The sequence below is a fragment of the Heteronotia binoei genome, chromosome 5 (genome assembly GCF_032191835.1).
Source record: "Heteronotia binoei isolate CCM8104 ecotype False Entrance Well chromosome 5, APGP_CSIRO_Hbin_v1, whole genome shotgun sequence".
NCBI classification, from domain to species: Eukaryota; Metazoa; Chordata; class Lepidosauria; order Squamata; family Gekkonidae; genus Heteronotia; species Heteronotia binoei.
The window spans coordinates 28,739,323-28,761,529 of NC_083227.1; the positions used below are offsets into that span (position 1 = coordinate 28,739,323).

Consider the following 22,207-nt stretch of genomic DNA (forward strand, 5'->3'; position numbering starts at 1 on the left):
TATTTCTTGGATTGGATCTGGCAGCCCTAGCGAGCTGAACAGCCTGGGATTCCCCGTGCAGAGCTACTCCCGAGGAGCCCCCTCTCGGGCTGCATTACAAGGTGCCGCTGGAGAGGACCGAAGGCAGCTTTTTTTTCTTCCTTCACCTGCAGCACCGAAGGAGTTAAAGTGAACGAGCTACTTCCTAGAGAGGCTGAGCAAGGGGGGGAGAGGAAAAGGTCTTTTCCGGTAGGCGGAAGTGGGGGGGGGGAAGGCTTTGCTACTGAATGGCCCAAAGAAAACAGGAAGCGCTTCCGATCTTCAGCAGCCAGCAGAAGCCTTATAACTGGATCTGGGGAAGGTTTGCTCACAAGTAAGTCTCGGGGTGGGGAGAAGCTTTGCAGTGATTTTTTTTTTTTGCGGGGGGAGAAGAAGTTCTGAAATGGAATAAATGATTTTAAAATGCCTGTTCTATATAGGCAAGGGTCGGGGCTCCTCCCGGATGGATCTCTGGGCGCGTTCACGCGACACTCAAGAATGCATTTTTACAGCTGGGGTTTTTTTTTGGCAATTCTTACACAGCGGAAGTCCAGTTGCAAAACTCGTTATTTAGCGTTGTGTGAACACACCCTCTGTTGCAGCCCGTGGCCCAGCGGACTCCGCCTTCTTGTTGGGGAGCCCGCAGGCAGAATTCGGAATCGGGCAGAATTAGTCATTGAGATGGGGGGTGGGGGTTGGAGTGGGTCAAATCATTCCTCAGGGACAGGACCCAAAGAACGGCCACTGGAGACCAGTTGTCCGCTTGGGACGCCCGGGGTTCAATCCTTTGTCTCCCCCCCCCCTCTCCCTTTATGTTAGCCAAACCATTGGTAGTTTTGGGGTTGGCTCAAAGTTCTCTGACCCCCGTGGCGCAGAGTGGTAAAGCTTTCCTTTTCCCATAGTTCTCTATTATCCACTTTTCCTGGGGAAGCCAGAGAGGTTCCGAATCTTTGCCTGGCAGCTGTGATTATTACTATTATTTTGGTGATTAACATTTTATTTGTTAAAAAAAAAGAACCAATGCAAGGCCAAATTTTAAAGAGGATTGCATAACAACAATAACAATTGAAAGCAAATATGAAAAATAATAGTATGTAAAATTGCACAGCAACAGCAGCTGTGGTTAAATGCCTAAGAGGGAACAAATTTTGTTGTTATATTCTTCTTCTTATTTTTATAATATTCAAATATTAACATGGAAGTGCTGTCTGACATCATCCCAAACTCTGTTAAAATACTAATAAAATATTATTATTGTTATTGTATTTTAACGGAGTTTGGGATGATGTCAGACAGCACTTCCATGTTAATATTTGAATAATATTATGAAAACCTTACCTTGGGTAGTACTCATTGATACGTGAAGTAGATGTCTATTCTAGGAAAGGAAAGGAAACGTCCCCTGTGCAAGCACCAGTTGTTTTCGACTCTGGGGTGACGTTGCTTTCACAACGTTTTCACGGCAGACTTTTTACGGGGTGGTTTGCCATTGCCTTCCCCAGTCTTTTACACTTTCCCCCCAGCAAGCTGGGGGCTCATTTGACCGACCTTGGAAGGATGGAAGGCTGAGTCAACCTTGGGCTGGCTACCTGAATCCAGCTTTCGCTGGGATCGAACTCAGGTCATGAGCAGAGAGTTCAGATCACAGTACTGCAGTACTGCTACTTTACCACTCTAGACAATATTGTTATATTGTGTTCTCTAATCATATTGCATAAGAATTATTATGCTTATATGCTCAGTATTTTCTACTGGATGTTGTTTAACTAATTCTTCATATGTCTGTTCCGTAATGTTAATAGAGCTAATAATAAAGTATTTGAAAAGGTTTTTTTTTAAAAAAGAGTGATCAAATTGAAATGAAATCCTGGAAAGACCGAAGTAATGCAGATTGGGAAGGTGGAGGTCTCGAAGGACATTCTGCACCCGGCTTCCCATGGAGTTCAGCTGACCCTTGCTGACTCCCTTAAGAGCTTCAGAGTTTTGCTGGACCCAACAGGATTGCTGGAGAAGTTAATTTAGTTGCAAAAAAAGGCTTTTTTCCAACTCAGCCTAGCCTTACTTTGATAGAGTGGATCTGGCCACCTGGGGCATCTCATGGCGACATCAATACTAGACTACTGTAGTGCCCTGCACATGGGTCTCCCCTCAAAATCAACCTGTTAGTGCAGAATGCCTCAGCTCAGCTATATCGACACTTAGATGCATGTTACTCTGCTTCGGCAGGCACTCCAGCAGCTGCCCATTGGATACCAGGCTCCGTTTAAAAGAGTGGCTATCCCAGACAGAGCCCTTCATGGCCCTGGAGGCTCATCCCTGCAAGAAAGCCTCTCCTAGGCTCTGCCAGGACAGCTTTACTCATCTAAGTGGGGACTTCTGCAGCCCACCCCCCTGCAAATGGGCAGAATCAGCAGCTGCCTGTCCATGTGTCTTCTCCTTTGAGGCCCCCACCTTGTGGAATGTCCTGCCTGAGGAGGTCAGAAAAGTATCCACTCTCCTGGCTGTGGAAAACTGATTTATTCAAGTCCAGAAAAGGGCAACTAGAATGATTAAAGGGCTGGAACACTTTCCCTCTGAAGAAAGGTTGAAACGCTTGGGACTCTTTAGCTTGGATAAACGTCGACTGCGGGGTGACATGATAGAGGTTTACAAGATAATGCATGGGATGGAGAAAGTAGAGAAAGAGGTACTTTTCTCCCTTTCTCACAATACAAGAACTTGTGGGCATTCGATGAAATTGCTGAGCAGACAGGTTAAAACGGATAAAAGGAAGTACTTCTTCACCCAAAGGGTGATTAACATGTGGAATTCACTGCCACAGGAGGTGGTGGCGGCCACAAGCATGGCCACCTTCAAGAGGGGGTTAGATAAAAATATGGAGCAGAGGTCCATCAGTGGCTATTAGCCACAGTGTGTGTGTGTATATAAAAAAATTTTTGTCACTGTGTGACAGAGTGTTGGACTGGATTGGCCATTGGCCTGATCCAACATGGCTTCTCTTATGTTCTTATGTTCTTATTTCATGGGGGCTTTTCTACACAAGGCAGTAGGGTAGCAGGGTCCAAAATGATTCATAGAGTCCTTGAAGAAATTCTTAGGGACTCTGGTATGCAGTGTTCCCTCTAAGCTGAGTTAGCGCACAGATTTTTTAGCCTCCAGCTTACACGCTTCTGTCTTAGCTCAGGAAAATGGCCCCAGAGCAATCTAATTTCTAATGTAGCTCACAATTTTAATGCCAGTAGCTCACAACGTTTATACCAGTCGCTCACAAAGTAGAATTTTTGCTCACAAGACTGCAGCTTAGAGGGAACATTGTTGGTGTGTGCTAATGTGTCTTTGTTGGTGCTGCCCTCAACTCACAGCTTACTTGTGGTGACCCCCGTAGGGTTTTGAAGGCAGGAGACATTCAGAGGTGGCTTGCCATTGCCTGCCTCTGCGTCATGACCAGTGTTCCCTCTAAGCCAGAGGTGTCAAATTCATTTGTTATGAGGGCTGGATCTGACATAAATGAGACCTTTTTGGGCTGGGCCGTGTCAGCCAGGCCATGTGTGTGCCTATTTAAGATTAGGTAGCAGAGATACAAACTTTATAAAGGACACAGACACAATTAATTTTTTTTTTAATTTAAAACATGCTTAAAATGTTAGCACTCATTGGTCTTAATGGTGCTTTCTTTGTATTTCTCCCATAGGATCCAGGGAACTGGGCAAAGGAAGCTCTGGCTCTTTCCTTCCTTCACCAGGGGACTGGGGGGGGGGGAGCCTCAGCCAATAGAAGGAAGAGAGGCTTGGCTCAGTAGCTCTGCTGTACAATTGAAAGAGCCTGGCAAAGCAAGCTATTCCCCTTTCCTCCCTAAGGGAGGAACCTCAGCCAATGGAGAAAATAGTTTTACTCTGTAGCTCCTATGCAGTTGAGGAAGCCGTGCAAAGCAAACTGTTATGCAAAAGGAAGCAAGATATAGGGAGAAGTAACCAGATGACAGCCAATTGCTCAGGGGCCTGATAGGAGCCCTCCGGGGGCCTGATTCGGCCCCCGAACTGCATGTTTGACACCCCTGCTCTAAGCTGAGTTAGCATGCGCTACTCACAGATTTTATCCTGCAGCTCACACATTTCTGTCTTAGCTTGGGAAGGATGACCCCAAAGCACACTAATTTATGCAGGAGCTCAGCACTTCAATCCCAGTCCCTCACAACTTTTATGCCGGTCGCTCACAAAGTAGAATTTTTGCCCACAAGACTCTGCAGCTTAGAAGGAACATTGATCATGACTGGCATTCATTGGAGGTCTCCCATCCAAATACTAAGCTAGGGTTGGCCCTGCTTAGGTTTCCAGAACTGATGAGATCTGTCTAGCCTGGACTATCCAGGTCAGAGCAATAATGTGTGTCACTTATTTTACCTAGGATTGTATTGTGTAATTTTTGTACAGCTGTAAGTGGTATCCTATTAAGTAATTTTGCCTCATTAGTGGTTTGTGTTAACATTGATGCCTTCATTCAACATTGTTTTATAGATTTGTGGTTAGTTCAGCAACCAAAACTTTATTTCATAGTGTATTGAATGTACCATCCTATTGATTGTATAGAGTCACTGGGTAAACTGCTTTGAATCCCAGGGAGAAAGGTAAGCTTTAATAATGTATGTACATATGTACATGTTTACAGGGCTTTTTTTGTAGCAGGAACTTCTTTGCAAATTGGTCCAACCCCCCCCCCCCCCTGATGTAACCAATCCTCCTGGAGCTTACAGTAGGGCCTTTGCATATTAGGCCACGCACCCCTGATACAGCCAATCCTCCAAGAGCTTACAGGGCTCTTAGTACAAGTTCAACTGTAAGCTCCAGGAGGATTGGCTACATCAGGGAGGTGTGGCCTAATATGCAAAGCAGCTCCTGCTACAAAAAAAATCCCTGACAAGATTTAACAGCTCTGGGAAGGAGGGCACACAAAGCAGGACTCACACAGGTAAACAGATGAGGGAGTGGAGGCGTAACAGTCTTTCTTCCTCCTTTGTCTCCGTCACAGGCTGTGCACAGGTGGTCTTCAGCTGTCATCTTGGCAGAGGTGTGGAAACGGCTGCTGTGCCTCCAGTCCAGGTAGAGGTGGTGAGCGGGGGACAACCTGGGTCCCCCCTCCTTTCCCAGAGGGGGCTTTTGCTCCTGCAGTTGCTGCTAAGGTGTCTGAGGGAAAGAGGCTCTGAATGTCACTCCCTTTGCTCATGCCAAGCGTCGCATCCTGTGTCCTCCCTGACTGTCCCCTTCCAGTCTGCAATCTCTGCCAGGCATGATTTCTGATGAGGGAATTTGCTTTTCTTTCAGCGTCCCTTTTCCTTTGAGGAGGTAGCTGTGTATTTCACCGAGGCAAAAAAGGGCACACCTAGATCCAGGACAAAGATCTTTTTAGAGGGAAATCATGCTGGAGAACTATGAGAATGTGGTCTTTCTGGGTAAGGATATTTCATGGGTGCCAAAGGTACAGTATGCTGCCATTGGGATGAATCAAAATATTGAAAATGAAGACATCGTTTTCAGGCCTGCCTCGCTACTTCTTTCCTGTCAGGGATCGCGAGGTGTTAGGGTGGAAGTGGAAGTGATTTGAGTAACAGCCAGTCTGGTGTAGTGGTTAAGTGTGTGGACTTTTATCTGGGAGAACCGGGTTTGATTCCCCACTCCTCTACTTGCAGCTGCTTGGAATGGCCTTGGGTCAGCCATAGCTCTCGTAGTTGTCCTTGAAAGGGCAGCTTCTGGGAGAGCCCTCTCAGCCCCACCTACCTCACAGGGTGTCTGTTGTGTGGGGGGAGGAAGGTAATGGAGATTGTGACCGCTCTGAGACGCTGATATTCAGAGTATAGGGCGGGATATAAATCCAATATCATTTTCTTCTTCCTGAGGGCCTCTTGTCCCTTCTGTGGTTCCAGGCCAGCAGATCCTGTCCGGCTCGGGTGAGGGCCACAACACTGCCCTCAGTTGCTCCTGGGCCAGTCAAGTGGGTTGGGTCGCTGTCCCAGACCATGCTGAATATCACTTTTCTTTCACCCCAGTAGCTTGCAAAGCATTCTTCTGTAACAAAGAGAACACAGGCATATTGTGAGCAGTGTTTCCTCTAAGCTGAGTTAGTGTGATCCAACTCACAGGTTTTTAGCCTCTGGCCCACACAGTTTTGTCGTAGCTCAAGAAGGATGGCTCCAGAGCAAACTAATGCATGCATTAATTAAATTAATTAATGTGGCCATTAGCCACAGCGTATTGTTGGAACTCTTTGTCTTGGGCAGTGATGCTCTATATTCTTGGTGCTTTTGAGGGGCCACAGTGGGAGGTCTTCTAGTATGCTGGCTCCACTGATGGGCCTCCTGATGGCACCTGGGGTTTTTTGGCTACTGGGTGACACAGAGTGTTGGACTGGATGGGCCATTGGTCTGATCCAACATGGCTTCTCTTATGTTCATATGCAGAAGCCAAATTGCTTGCTTACACCTTTTGGGCCAGTAACTCATGGAGTAGAATTTTTGCTCACAAGCCTCCGCAGCTTAGAGAGATCATGTAGTGTTTTTTTCCAAGATCATGTGCCTATGTCTACTGTGGTCGAGGTACAGAAGAACACTCAAAAAAGGATGAATAACAAAGCTGTATAAAAGTTTAAATAACATAGAAGAGGAAAAGCAAATGGTATACCAAAAACAATGGCATTCAGATTTAAATACGGTATGCTCTGAAGTCGAATGAGAATAGGTTTGGTTATCGCCAAGTTTCTCATCTAGAATTATTGCTGTATAACTGCAAGCTATAAAGCTTATAACTAGATGGTACCTACCGCCCATGACTTATGCCCCTGACAAACAATATTCTCCCTCTTGTTAAAAAAAACAACGTGGAAGTGATGCAGATTTTTGTGCACTGCTGGTGGCTATGTCCACCCATTCAAGATTATTGGGAGCAAATCATTAAAAAAAATATAAAGGACATTACCAACATTACACTACCTTGTACTCCAGAGATAGTTCTCTTGGAGAAATGGACACAACTGAACATCGAGCAATTGAAAAAGGAATTAATCTCTGTTATGTTATCTAGAGCAGGGGTGTTGAACTCATTTGTTATGAGGGGTGGATCTGACATAAATTAGACCTTGTTGGGCCGAACCATGTCGGGCCGGGCTGTGTGTACCTATTTAAGATTAGGAGATATAAACTTTATAAAGGACACAAATACAATTAAAGATTTTTTTTAAAAAAAAACTTAAAACCTGCTTAAAACAGCACTCAGTCTTAAAGGTGCTTTCTTTGTATTTCTCTCATGGGATCCAAGGAACTGGGCAAAGGAAGCTCTTTCTTTTCTTCCGAAGAGGACCAGGAGGGGGAGGAGCCTCAGCCAATAGAAGGAAGCGAGTCTTGGCTCAGTAGTTCTGCTGTGTGATTGAGAGAGCCTGGCAAAGCAAGTGGGAGTGAGGAAAAGTCAGTCTCTCTGGAGATGAGCTAATTTGAAAAGGGGAAGGGGTGTTGTGTGCATTGTGGAGGGAAAATTTTCTTCTTTTGCATTACGGGTAAAAGTCTCAAGGAGAAGTGTTCCAAATTGGTGTAGTGGTTAAGTGTGTGGACTCTTATCTGGGAGAACCAGATTTGATTCCCTAGTCCACTGCTTGCAGCTGCTGGAATGGCCTTGGGTCAACCATAGCTCTGGCAGAATTGTCCTTGAAAGGGCAGCTTCTGGGAGAGCTCTCTCAGCCCCACCTACCCCACAGGCAGTGTTTCCTTTAAGCTGAGTTTGTGTGAGCTGGCTCACAGTTTTTTGGCCTCCAGCTCACACATTTTTGTTTTAGCTCTGGAAAAATGACCCCAGAGCAAGCGGATTTATGCAGTAGCCCACAACTTTAATGCCAGTAGCTGCCAACTTTAATGCCAGTCGCTCACAAAGCAAAATTTTTGCTCACAAGACTACACAGCTTGGAAGGAGTATTGTCCACAGGGTGCTTATTGTGGGGGAGGAAGATAAAGGAAATGGTGAGCTGCTCTGAGATTCAGAGTTGAGAGTGGGATATAAATCCAATATCCTTCTTCTTTGAGAGCCAGTTTGGTGTAGTGGTTAAGTGTGCAGACTCTTATCTGGGAGAACCGGGTTTGATTCCCCACTCCTCCACTTGCACCTGCTAGCATGGCCTTGGGTCAACCATAGCTCTGGCAGAGGTTGTCCTTGAAAGGGCAGCTGCTGTGAGAGCCCTCTCCAGCCCTTCCCACCTCACAGAGTGTCTGTTGTGGGGGAGGAAGGTGAAGGAGATTGTGAGCCTCTCTGAGACTCTTCGAAGTGGAGGGGGGAATATAAATCCAATATCTTCTTCTTCAAGGAGACTGAGACTATATGGCTGGGTTTACATGACAAAGTAGGGGGAGAAATGTTCCTGTCCAGCACGTCAGATAAGGAAGAAAAGGCTGGGGCTGGCCCATTGCTCAATGTCTTCAATATTTGGGTCCTTATTCAGGTCAGATGATTAGGAAGGGAACCGCATAGGTTCTTGGGGGAAAGGTCCTTCAGTGGACTCCCACCATATATGGTTTTTGCATGGTTAGTGGAGGAGTTCCTTCACATTCCATGCACCCTCTCAGCCTGACTCACTGTCATGTTGATATCAGTTTGATCCAGGCTCCATTTCTCATTGTTAGCTCCATTCTAAGATGTGCAAATGTAAAGGGATCCCAAATAGACCATAAGAACATCAGAGAAGCCATGTTGGATCAGGCCAGTGGCCCATCCAGTCCAACACTCTGTGTCACACACTGGCCAAAAAAACCAGGTGCCACCAGGTCCACCAGTGGGACCTAAGACACTAGAAGCTCTCCCACTGTTGCTCCCCCCAAACACCAAGAAGACAGAGCATCACTGCCCCAGACAGAGAGTTCCATCTATACCTTGTGGCTAATGGCTACTGATGGACCTCCGCTCCAATCCCCTCTTGAAGCCATCTATGCATGTAGTCACCGCCACCTCCTGTGGCAGTGAATTCCATGTGTTAATCACCCTTTGGGTGAAGAAGTACTTCATTTTATCCATTCTAGCCCAACTTCTCAGCAATTCCATTGAATGTCCATAAGTTCTTAACCACTACACCAAACTGGCCAAGAATGTAAAAAAGACTGCTTAAGAACAGTCCCGCTGAAAGAAGCAAAAGGGTCATTAATGATTCCCTTCAGTCATCACTTAAATGCCTTAAATCCTGTAACAACAACTGATATCCCTTCCAAAAATCATGAGCGGGGAGGGTGGTTGCCCATGAACTGCAGGGTTCACTTGGTGAGGTCCTAGCATCTCCCTGCCCTGCAGCAAACCTTTTTTGGGGGGAGGGGGGAAAGAAGTTATGCCCAAAAAAGAGAGAGAGAGAGCACTTGTAAATTAGGAGTGCCTGATTAGTGGCTTGACATAAGTGCTGATTGGACCTCTTTCTGTATTCAGTTTGGTGTAGTGGTTAAGTGTGTGGACTCTTATCTGGGGGAACTGGGTTTGATTCCCCACTCCTTCGCTTGCAGCTGCTGGTGTGGCCTTGGGTCAGCCATAGTTCTTGCAGAGCTGTCCTTGAAAAGGCAGCTTCTGTGAACGCTCTCCCAGCCCCATCTACCTCACACGGTATCTGTTGGTGGTGGTGGGGGAGGTAAATGGGATTGTAAGCCATTCTGAGATTCAGAGTATTGGGCGGGGTATAAATCCAATATCATCATCTGCTGCTTTTCTTCTTCTCCTCCTCCTCCTCCTCCTTCCGTTCCTCCTTCCCCTCCTCCTTCCCTTCCTCCTTCCCCTCCTCCTTCCCCTCCTCTTCCTTCTCCTCCTCCTTCTTCTCCTCCTCCTCCTTCCCCTCCTTCTCCCCCTCCTCCTCCTCCTTCTTCCCCTCCTCCTCCTTCCCCTCCTCCTCCTCCTCCTCCTTCTCCAGCAACAGATGTAGAGGAAGCACTTGGGGGATTCCAGGGGTTCTTTTTGGAGAAAAGCCATGAATGAAGAGGCTGAAAGAAACTTCAGAGATGTAGATGGACCACATAGGCAGGCGGGAAGCAACTTTTAACATACATATTATTGTATATTTCAACATATAGCAGCAACAAGGCCCTGAAACACTTTTGAGCCTGGATGGAATTTCAAGTGCAAATAAGACCTCTTTCTGTGGGTGCTCACTGAATTTCTCTTTATTACCAACAGGGGATGAATGGGAAGATGAGGAGGATGAGGAACTGCATCATCTATCGCCAGATGAAGCCAGGGATGAAGACTCAAGAGGAAGCTTCAAGTCTCAGAGCATACCAAAGCAGCAGAAAGGAAGCCACATAGTCGAGAAAAGGGTTCAATCCTTTCCTTCTCAAGGGGGAGATTTCCATGAAGCAATTGACATGGTGGAGGAATTGTACAAGTGCTCGGAGTGTGAAATGATCTTCCCGGATGAAGTCCATTATAATGCCCATTTGCAAATGCACAGCGGAACAGAGACCCATCAAGACGTGGAGTGTGGAAACAGCTTCCTCTGTGGAGCCGAGCTCCTTCAGCATCAACAGATCCATGCAGGAGAAGAACATTATACTTTCTCAGACGGTGGTGAGAGTTTCTTAGAGAAATCGGACCTTCTTACACACCAAAGCATTAATTCGGGAGAGAATCTGTTTATCTCTTCAGAGAATGGAATGATGTTCTCTGATGGAAGTCAAGGAGATCTGTTTGTCCCAGGGCACATTATAATGAATAAATGCTTTCAGTGTGGAAGGTCCTTTAAATACAGATCACAGCTCCTTGTGCACCAAAGATTCCACACAGGGGAGAAACCTTTTGAGTGCTCAGAGTGCGGAAAGAGATTCACTCAGAGCGGTGATCTCCTCCTTCATCAAAGAACCCACACAGCGGAAAAACCTTTTGAATGCTCAGAATGTGGAAAGAGATTCAGTCAGAGCGGCACTCTTCAAAGGCATATAAGAACTCACACAGGGGAGAAACCTTTTGAATGCTGTGTGTGTGGGAAAAGATTCCGGCAGAGTGGACAGCTTCACAAGCATTTAAGAAGCCACACAGGCGAGAAACCTTTCGAGTGTTCAGAGTGCGGAAGGCGATTCAGCGTGAGTGGTGATCTCTTAGTGCATCAGAGAACCCACACAGGGGAGAAACATTTTGAATGCTCAGAATGTGGGAAGCGATTTGGTTCGAGTAGCCTGCTTTACAAGCATTTCATAACTCACACAGGGGAGAAGCCTTTTGAATGCTCAGTATGTGGAAAGCAATTCAGTTGGAGTGGCCATCTTCACAAGCATTTCAGAACCCACACAGGGGAAAAACCTTTTGAATGCTCAGAATGTGGAAAGAGATTCAGTCAGAGTAGTCATCTTCAGTTGCATCTAAGAACCCACACAGGGGAGAAACCTTTTGAATGCTCCTACTGTGAAAAGAGATTCTGTCGGAGCAGCCATCTGCACAAGCATTTAAGAACTCACACAGGGGAGAAACCTTTCAACTGCTCAGTGTGCGGAAAGGGATTCACGCAGAACTGCCATCTTCAGAAGCACCTAAGAACTCACACAAAGGAGAAACCACCTGAGTGCTCTGAGCATGGAAAGGAATCCAGTCTGAATGACAATCTTCTAAATCACTTGAGAACTGACACAGAAGAGAAGCTCGTGAATGTGCAGAGTCTGGAAAGTCCTTCCACTGGAGCATCGCTTTCCGGCAGCATCTAAGAACCCATAGGAAAGAAAAATCTTTTGAATGCAAAGAGTGTGAAAAGAAACCCATTCTGAGTTGTGATCTTCAAAAGCATCTCTGAACTCCTGGAGGGGAGAATCCTGTAGGCTCAGAGTATGAGAAGAGATTCAGTTATTCTGGCCATCTTCAAGAACATCAAAGCACTCATACAATGAGAAACCATATAACTGCATAGCTCGCAATCTCCTTTGTCTTCCTCCCCTATAACAAACACCCTGGGAGGTAAGTAGGGCTGAGAGGCTCTCTCAGAAGCTGCCCTTTCAAGGACAACCTCTGCCAGAGCTATGGCTGACCCACGTCCATTCCAACAGCTTCACGTGGAGGAGTCGGGAATCAAACCTGGTTCTCCCAGAGCCAGTTTGGTGTAGTGGTTAAGTGCGTGGACTCTTTATCTGGGAGAACCTGGTTTGATTCCCCACTCCTCCACTTGCAGCTGCTGGAATGGCCTTGGGTCAGCCATAGCTCTGGCAGAGGATGTCCTTGAAAGGGCAGCTGCTGTGAGAGCTCTCTCAGCCCTACCCAGCTCACAGGGTGTCTGTTGTGCGGGAGGAAGATATAGGAGATTGTAAGCCGCTCTGAGCCTCTGATTCAGAAAGAAGGGCAGGGCGCTGCAGTCTTCTTCTTCTCTTATTTTGCATGTAAAAGATAATCCCATACCATAGAAAGAGTTGGAGCCATGTAAATCCTTGCGAAATGCTTGTGATCCTGATACTATTCTGGAAGAAATGATATAAATGTATTGACTGAGGACCTTTTTGAAATAGATCTCACTGGAAGAGATCTTTGGGTGGAAGGAGATTCAAGACCGGTCTATATCTCCTTAACCGTTGAGGAACCTAATAAATGCAGTATAACAAGAGCCTTTGTCAGATGATCCAGACAGAGGAGAACCTTTCCTGTAGCAGGTTCTGATGAAGTTCTTTGAATATTCTACATTATATAAAAGTCCCTGAAAATTCAATAGGTAGCTTTACATATATTATTGCATTGTTTTCTTATTTACTTACTCTAACTAGTGTAACTGATACGATATGTAATTTTAATTTTCACTTTTATTATACTTCAGACACCTGAGCCTGTAAGTCCTGAGGAAGGGCCTACAGAAATGAGATTATGCTGGCTATCGTATGTGTGTGTTCACACTACACTAAGTAATGCGTTTTACATCCAGATTTTTACTGTGTAAGAATAGGAGAAACCCAGATGTAAAACGCATTATTTAGTGTCATGTAAATGTGCCATGTGTCTTACAAGGTTCAGCTTGTTTGAGCTTTCGTTGCAACTCTCTGTGGTGTTTGCATTTCTGACCATATTGTGAATTTTCTGAATTTTGTTTTAATGTTTGTCTTGATAATAGCTACTACAATACAGATATTGTCTTTCAAGTTCAGATATTGTCTTTGCTCTGATAGTATTGACATGACTCCATTAATCTTTTGTTCTACAACAATCACACCGTGGTCCTTCCATCTTGCATTTTGCAGGGGGGCTGCATCTGAATCAGAAGAAGAAGAAATTGGATTTATATTCCGCCCTTCACTCAGAGTGGCTCACAATCTTCTTTATCTTCCTCCCCCACAACAAACACTCTGTGAGGTAGGTGGGGCTGAGAGGACTCTCACAGCAGCTGCCCTTTCAAGAACAACTCCTGTGAGAGCTATGGCTGACCCAAGGCCATTCCAGCAGCTGCATGTGGAGGAGTGGGGAATCAAACTCAGTTCTCCCAGATAAGAGTCCACGCATTTAACCAGTACACCAAACTGGCTCGCTTAACCACTAGACCAAACAGCAGCGTGTTCTTGGGTGCGGCTTGGAAGGGAGATTGCTCTGGAGGGATTCCTTGCACAAGAGAGGCAAAGGGTTGTGGTGGTTTAAGGTGTGAGAGTTGGAGATCTCCCATGCTTAGAACTGATCTCCAGGTGTCAGAGATCAGTTCTAAGCATGGGAGATCATAGAGCTGGACGGGACCTCCAGGGTAATCTAGTGTAACCCCCTTTGCAATGCAAGAAACAGCTACTCTGCAAGGTGTACTTCAGGGCGTTATACCACATGACGGTGCAAATCCTTTCCAAACCTCCATCCCTAGGCTCCACCCCCCACATCTTCAGGTAGCTGGCAATCCAATGTGGCTATTGGGTGTGGGGAGGATACAGAAAATGCATTTTGGGGTAGGGTTGCCAGGTCCCTCCTGGCAACTGGCAGAGGATTGGGGAGTTGCCAGTAGGAAGAAGAAGAAGAAGAAGAAGATGTTAGATTTATATCCCGCCCTCCACTCCCAATTCTCAGAGCAGCTCACAATCTCCTTTTCCTTCCCCCACAACAGGCACCCTGTGAGCTAGACAGGGCTGAGAGAGTGCTCACAGAAGCTGCCCTTTCAAGGACAGAGTCTCAGAGTGGCCTACAATTTCCTTAATCTTCTCCCTTCACAACAGATACCCTGTGAGGTGGGAGGGGCTGAGACGGCTCTCAGAGCAGCTGCCCTTTCAAGGACAACCTCTGCCAGAGCTGTGGCTGACCCAAGGCCATTCCAGCAGCTGCAAGCGAGGAGGAGTGGGGAATCAAACCCGGTTCTCCCAGATAAGAGTCTGCACACTTAACCACAACACTGAACTGGTTCACTTATAACAGTACAATCTGTGGAGCACGATATGTTTGTTCTACTCAATTTGTTGACATTCTAGCAGCTAGAGAGCTCCCCAGTTACTGCTCATATTTGACTGTTCCTTGCTATAGGCATGCCTTTATGTTGGCAAACCTTAATGCCCAGCCAGCTAGAGCAGGGGTGACCAATGTAGCTCTCCAGATGTTTTTTGCCTACAACTTCCATCAGCCCCAGCCAGCATGGCCAACGGCTGGGGCTAATGGGAGTTGAAGGCAAAAAACATCTGGAGAGCTACTGTTGGCCACCCCTGAGCTAGAGTATTGCAAGGGAGGAAGGGAGCAGTTTTGCTGCATGTTTTGAAAAACAGGGAAAATGTTCTTTCTTATGCGCCCAGGGAAATGCTGATTGCCATTTTGGAGAGTTGGAAGGGACCTCTAGGGTCATCTAGTACAACCCCCTGCATAATGCAGGAAACTTACAAATATCTTCTCCCCCACATCCAGTGACACCTGCTCCATGCCCAGAATATTGTGAAGAGGAAGGCAGGAAGGGCTGTATAAGCACTTGGTTCTCATTGCTTATACACCCAGGGGACTGCTGTTCACCACTCTGAGGCCAGGCAGCAATTTTTATCCAAGCCAGTTTCGCCAGGGAGGGTGCTTTTGCCATCTTCTAGGTGTGGAGCAGGTGTCACTTGGGGTGTGTGGGAAGAGGTATTTGTGAATTTACTGCATTGTGGACGAGGGGGTCCCTTCCAATTCTATGATTCTACTTTGTTGTCTCAGAACATAAGGAAAAAAATATTGGATTTATATCCCGCCCTCCACTCTGACTCTCAGAGCGGCTCACAATCACCTTTATCTTCCTCCCCCATAGCAGACATCCTGTTAGGTGGGTGGGGCTGAGAGAACTCTGACAGAAGCTGCCCTTTCAAGGACAACTCCTGTGATAGCTATGGGTAACCCAAGGCCATTCCAGCAGGTGCAAGTGGAGGAGTGGGGAATCAAACCCGGTTCTCCCAGATAAGAGCCCGCACACTTAACCACTACGCCAAACTGGTTAACTAACTTAGAAGGACAAGAAACTCCTCCCGCTTCAGCAGCTCTCCAAAACTTCAGTGGCTGAAGAGGTCCAAGCAATCTCAACTGAAAGGCACAAACCCTCTGGGTACGTTCATTTGTTACGAGGGCTGGATCTGATATAAATGTTGGGTGACAAAGTGTATGGGAGATAGGCAAACCTAATTAATGACATTTTTATTCAAAGTGCAAGCATGTTTAAAACATTAACACTCTTACACGGGTGGAATTCTAGCAGGAGCTCCTTTGCATATTAGGCCACATATTCCTGATGTAGCTAATCCTAGAGCTTACAAGGCTCTTTTTTGTAAGCTCTTGGAGGATTGGCTACATCAAGGGGGTGTGGCCTAATATGCAAAGAGCTCCTGCTAGAATTCCACCCCTGCTCTTACAGTATTTCCTTAAGGTATCTCCTGATACCCACCTGGCCACTTTCACTGTCCGTTACGCATTAGCACTGGGACAGTATAGCAGGGGTGTCGAACTCATTTGTTATGAGGGCTGGATCTGACATAAGTGAGACTTTATTGGGCCGGGCCGGGTGTGTCTGCCACTTAAAACTACGCAACGCCAGGTGGTGGAGATATAAGCTTTCTAAAGGGCACAGACAAACACAGTTTTTAAAAAAAATGCTTAAAAGATTAGCACTCTTGCAATATTTTGTTCATTTAACAGTTTCTGATAACCGACACCTATTGCTCTGAATTATTGCATCGAAATCTAGAGACAGTGACTGTGCTGTAGCAATCTTGAATATGCTGTTCAGGTGTCTGTAAGTTGCAAACCTACTTTTGATTTATTGACATTCATTACAGAAATTTCATGGTCAATGCTTTGAGCCCAAGACTCAGGGGAAAATGTGAAACAGCTGTGCACTGCAAGCTTTTGTATATAAGTTGGTTCATGTCCTGGTCAGCCAGTGAAGAAAACAGGCTTTGCTCTGTAGCTCCTATCTGATTGAGCAAGCCTGGTAAAACAAGCTGTGATGCAGAAGGAAGCAAGAAAGAGAGAGAAAGAAGCAGATGACAGTGAGTTGCCCATGGGCCTAATAAGAGCTCTCTGAGGGCCTGATTCAGCCCTCGGGCTACATGTTTGACACCCTTGGTATACAGAGACAAAATGCATAGTCTCTATCATCTGATAATAAAGGGAATGACCAGTTGCTGGCAGGCAGGGTAAGAGCCCTGGACAGGCTGGTTCCAGCCCTTGGGCTGTATGCTCGACCCTTTTTAGTTGGAGACGCTGGGGGTTGAACCTGGGACCTTCTGTTTACCAAGCAGATGCTCTGCCACTGAGCAACCGCCCCTCTCCCTCGTTATATTATTGTGTGTGTGATCACAGCCTCAGTCTTTTCTTACATTTTCTGTTATCCTTATGCAGCCTTCCCTGCCTGTTCTCAGCTGCTGATCTCCTTGAAAAGCAATTTCACATAACTTGACCGGTCTATCTTTCTCTGTTTTGCATTGCCCAAAGTGTGATCTATTATGAAGCTAACCTGTTCTAGCTTGCACACAGAGAAAGGTTGCCAGTCCCCAGACGGGAGATTCTCAGAGGGTTTTTTCTCTCAAAAATTTTTTTTCTGTCCTTCACACCGAGAGGGCTGAAGAGCCAAAGATTCCCATGTGCAGAATTACTCTCGACCTGCATTCTAGGGTTGAGGGCAGCCTGGCTGAAACCCGTCCCGTCCGCCCGGCGTCTGGGCGCTCCGCCTTGCTGCGGAAAAGACGGGAGGCCGCTCATTTTTGCAGCGCTGAAAGGGTTAAAGTGAGCGAGTTGCTTCCTAGAGAGGCCGAGCAAGGAGTGGCAGGGGGCAGAGGCTTTGCTATTGCATGGCCAAAGAGACCAGGAAGGACTTCCCATCTGCAACAGCCGGCGAAAGCCTCTTGCAGCCGGATCCCGGGAAGGTTTACTCACAAGTAAGTGGGGGAGGGATAAGCTTTTCAGTCTTCTTGGAAGAGAGAAATGCAGCCATCGAGTGTTTTTGAGAAAGTTTTAAAATGTCTGTTCCATGTAGATCAGGGGTGTCAAACTCATTTGTTATGAGGGCCGGATCTGACATAAATGAGACCTTGGAGGACCTGGCCGGGCTGTGTGTGTTCCCATTAGGTGGCAGAGATAGAAACTTTATAAAGGACACAGACAATCACAATTAAAGAGGAGGAGCCTCAGCCAATGGAGAAAATTGAGAACTTGCTCTGTAGCTCCTGTGTGATTGAGCAAGCCTGGCAAAGCAAGCTGTTATGTAGAAGGAAGCAAGAGAAAGGGAGAAGGAAGCAGATGACAGCCAGTTGCTCGCGGGGGGGGGGGGGCTGATAGGAAGACGAAGAAGATATTGGATTTATATCCCGCCCTCCACTCTGAAGGGTCTCAGAGCGGTTCACAATCTCCTTTACCTTCCTCCCCTACAACAGACACCTTGGGGGGGTGGGGCTGGAGAGGGCTCTCACAGCAGCTGCCCTTTCAAGAACAACCCCTGCCAGAGCTATGGCTGACCCAAGGCCATTCCAGCAGGTGCAAGTGGAGGAGTGGGGAATCAAACCCGGTTCTCCCAGATAAGAGTCCGCTCACTTAACCACTACACCAAAGTGGCTCTCCAGGAGCCCTCTGAGGGCCTGATTTGGCCTCCAGGCCAGATGTTTGACACCCCTGATGTAGATAGATCCAGGTGGGCAGCCGTGTTGATCTGACGCAGTTGAAGAAGAAGAAGAAGATGATGATACTGGATTTATATCCCGCCCTCCACTCCGAAGGGTCTCAGAGCGGCTCACAATCTCCTTTACCTTCCTCCCCCACAACAGACACCCTGTGAGGTGGGTGGGGCTGGAGAGGGCTCTCACAGCAGCTGCCCTTTCAAGGACAACCTCTGCCACAGCTATGGCTGACCCAAGGCCATTCCTGCAGGTGCAAGTGGAGGAGTGGGGAATCAAACCCGGTTCTCCCAGATAAGAGTCCACGTGCTTAACCACTACACCAAACTGGCTCTCAGTTTAAGTGGAGGAGCTAGAGGGAAATCAGACCTGGTTCTCCAGATTAGAGCCTGCTGCTCTTAACCACTACACCAAACTGGCTCTCTTAAAGGAGTCAAGTGGCACCTTTAAGACCAACCAAGTTTTATTTGGAATGTAAGCTTTCATGTGCTCTCTAAGCACACTTCATCAGACGAGAGGATCAGGTATTGTGGCTGGAATAAATGCAGTTTGTTGATTAAGAGGGCAAACTAACCTATCACATGGTCACATAAAACGGTGTGGCTTGGCCATTTGGTCTGGATAGCCATAAAAGGTAATAAAGTTCCCTGCCAAATGGTGTTTCTGCAAATCTAGGTGAATCACAAAAGGACATGTATATCCTAGTTGTAGTCCCCTCGTCTGATGAAGTGTGCTTAGAGAGCACACGAAAGCTTATGTTCTAAATAAAACTTGGTTGGTCTTAAAGGTGCAACTTGACTCCTGCTTTGTTCCATGTAGACTCCTCCTGCCTCCTTCTTCTCCTGGATCTCTCTGCTGCAGGCCTTAGTACAATAGACCCTGCCCTCTTGTTGGGAAGCCCATAGACAGAATTAGGCATGGTGTGTGTGTGTGGGTTGGAAACAAACCTTTGCCTCCCCCCCTCCCCGGCAGTACTCCTCTCCCTTTATGTAGACCAGGAGTGGGTGGCCAAACTGTGGCTCAAGAGCCACATGTGGCTCTTTCTCACATGTTCTGTGGCTTTCAAAGCCCCCACCACCCCATTGGCCAGCTTGGAGAAGGCATTTCTCTCTTTAAATCACTTCTCCAAGCCAAGTCAGTGGGCAGCTTGCAGGATGCAATTAAAGTTAAAGTTGCTTTCTTTCCACCTCTCGCCATCTATTTGTCTTCCTTCCTGTCTTGCGGCTCTCAAATATCTTCATTGCCTGTCTTTGCATCATAACCCTGGTATTCCCTGGAGGTCTCCCATCCAAATATAGCCAGAGTCAACCCTGCTTAACTTCTGAGATCTTATAAGATCAGGCTAGCCTGGACTATTAAGGTCAGGGCACTGATGTAAGTTGTATCCTACATACATACATAAATGTTTTGATTTATTATCTGCCTTTGTGGTCCTTTTGGGAGGAAGAAAGAGGGGATCTGCTTTTGGGGCAGTGTTTGATGTTCCACTTGCTGTTTTCCTGGGGGTTGGTTGCCTCCACCTGTTCATCCAGGCAGCCCCCTTTGCTCTGACCTGGAGAGGCTTCAGGCTCCTCTATCCCTTCCATTCTACTGGCTGCTTGGATAGATCTATTGCATGGGTGGCCAAACTGTGGCTCAGGAGCCACATGTGGCTCTTTCACACATATTTGTGTGGCTCTTGAAGCCCCCATTGCCCTGTTAACTGGCTTGGAGAAGACATTTCTTTAGAATCATAGAGTTGGAAGGGACCTCCAGGGTCATCTAGTCCAACCCCCTGCACAATGCAGGAAACTCACAAACACCTCCCCCTAAATTCATAGGATCAGCATTGCTGTCAGATGGCCATCTAGCCTCTGTTTAAAAACCTCAAATGAAGGAGAGCCCACCACCTCCTGAGGAAGCCTGTTCATAACAACATAAGAGAAGCCATGTTGGATCAGGCCAATGGCCCATCCAGTCCAACACTCTGTGTCACACAGTGGCCAAAAAATTTTATATATACACACACACACACACACATACATACAAACACACACACACTGTGGCTAATAGCCACTAATGGACCTCTGCTCCATATTTTTATCTAACCCCCTCTTGAAGCTGGCTATGCTTGTAGCTGCTACCACCTCCTGTGGCAGTGAATTCTACATGTTAATCACCCTTTGGATGAAGAAGTACTTCCTTTTATCCGTTCTAACCCAACAGCTCAGCAATTTCATCGAATGCCCATGAGTTCTTGTATTGTGAGAAAGGGAGAAAAGTACTTTCTCCATCCCATGCATAATCTTGTAAACCTCTATCATGTCACCCTGCAGTCGACGTTTCTCCAAGCTAAAGAGCCCCAAGCGTTTTAACCTTTCTTCATAGGGAAAGTGTTCCAACCCTTTAATCATTCTAGTTGCCCTTTTCTGGACTTTTTCCAATGCTATAATACCCTTTTTGAGGTGCGGTGACCAGAACTGCACACAGTATTCCAAATGAGACCGCACCATCGATTTATACAGGGGCATTATGATACTGGCTGATTTGTTTTCAATTCCCTTCCTAATAATTCCCAGCATGATGTTGGCCTTTTTTATTGCAATCGCACACTGTCTTGACATTTTCAGTGAGTTATCTACCATGACCCCAAGATCTCTCTCTTGGTCAGTCTCTGCCAGTTCACAACCCATCAACTTGTATATGTAGCTGGGATTCTTGGCCCCAATGTGCATTACTTTGCACTTGGCCACATTGAACCTCATCTGCCACGTTGACGCCCACTCACCCAGCCTCAACAGATCCTTTTGGAGTTCCTCACAATCCTTTCTGGTTCTCACCACCCTGAAGATTTTAGTATCATCTGCAAACTTGGCCACTTCACTACTCACTCTCAACTCCAAATCATTTATGAACAAGTTAAAGAGCATGGGACCCAATACTGAGCCCTCCGGCACTCCATTGCTTACCGTCCTCCACTGCGAAGTCTGCCCATTTATACTCACTCTCTGCTTCCTATTAATTAGCCAATTTTTGATCCACAAGAGGACCTGTCCTTTTACTCCATGACTCTCGAGCTTACTAAGGAGCCTTTGATGAGGAACTTTATCAAAAGCTTTCTGGAAGTCAAGGTAAACAATATCTATCAGGTCTCCTTTGTCCACATGTTTGTTCACCCCCTCAAAGAAATGTTACAGGTTAGTGAGGCAAGATCTTCCCTTACAGAACCCATGCTGAATCTTCCTCAATAACTTGTGTTCATCAATGTGCCTGCTCATTCTGTCCTTGATAATGGTTTCTACCAACTTTCCCGGTATTGAAGTCAGACTGACTGGCCTGTAGTTTCCTGGATCTCCTCTGGAACCCTTTTTAAAGATGGGGGTGACATTTGCTACCTTCCAGTCCTCAGGAACGGAGGCAGATTTCAATGAAAGATTACATATTTTTTCAGAAGATCCACAAGTTCAACTTTGGGGAGGGACGGTGGCTCAGTGGTAGAGCATCTGCTTGGGAGATCCCAGAAGGTCCCAGGTTCAATCCCTGGCATCTCCAAAAAAGGGTACAGGCAAATAGGTGTGAAAAACCTCCGCTTGAGACCCTGGAGAGCCGCTGCCAGTCTAAGAAGGCAATACTGACTTTGATGGACCAAAGGTCTGATTCAGTATAAGGCAACTTCATATGTTCATATGTTCTTGGTTGTATGCCATCCGGACCTGGTAACTTATTAGTTTTTAATTCGTCTATCAGTTGTATCAGGTGACTATTCGTTTTTAATTCATCTATCCCTTGTCACTTCAATCTGACTCAGGTCTTTCAACACCCCTTCCAAAATAAGTGGTTCTGGAGCAGGCAAACACTTCTCATCCTCCACAGTGAAGACGGAGGCAAAAAATGCATTCAGCTTCTCAGCCATTTCCCTATCCTTCTTCAGTAATCCTTTTACCCCTTGGTCATCCAAGGGCCCCACTGCCTCCCTGGCTGGTTTCCTGCTTCTAATATATTTGAAGAAATTTTTATTGTTGATCTTTATGTTTTTTGCAATATGCTCCTCATAGTCCCTTTTTGCCTGCCTGCTCACAGTCTTGCATTTGATTTGCCACTGCCTGTGTTCCCTTTTATTAATCTCATTTGGACTAGCTTTCCACCGCTTAAAGGAGTCCGTCT

The 22,207-nt window shown here is 46.5% G+C and overlaps 2 protein-coding genes across 2 annotated transcripts in view; one reads left to right on the forward strand and one right to left on the reverse strand.

Annotated features, from left to right (window-relative positions):
* The window catches only part of LOC132571892 (uncharacterized), an 851,656-nt gene that overhangs the window by 653,413 nt on the left and 176,036 nt on the right, over positions 1–22,207 (reverse strand). The window lies entirely within an intron of this gene.
* On the forward strand, positions 192–13,125 carry LOC132571299 (gastrula zinc finger protein XlCGF57.1-like). Its single transcript, XM_060238091.1, has 4 exons — positions 192–352; positions 5,044–5,114; positions 5,337–5,464; positions 10,194–13,125. Exons 3-4 carry the CDS (start codon positions 5,431–5,433, stop codon positions 11,708–11,710), a joined length of 1,551 nt encoding a protein of 516 aa, XP_060094074.1. The 5' UTR covers positions 192–352; positions 5,044–5,114; positions 5,337–5,430; the 3' UTR covers positions 11,711–13,125.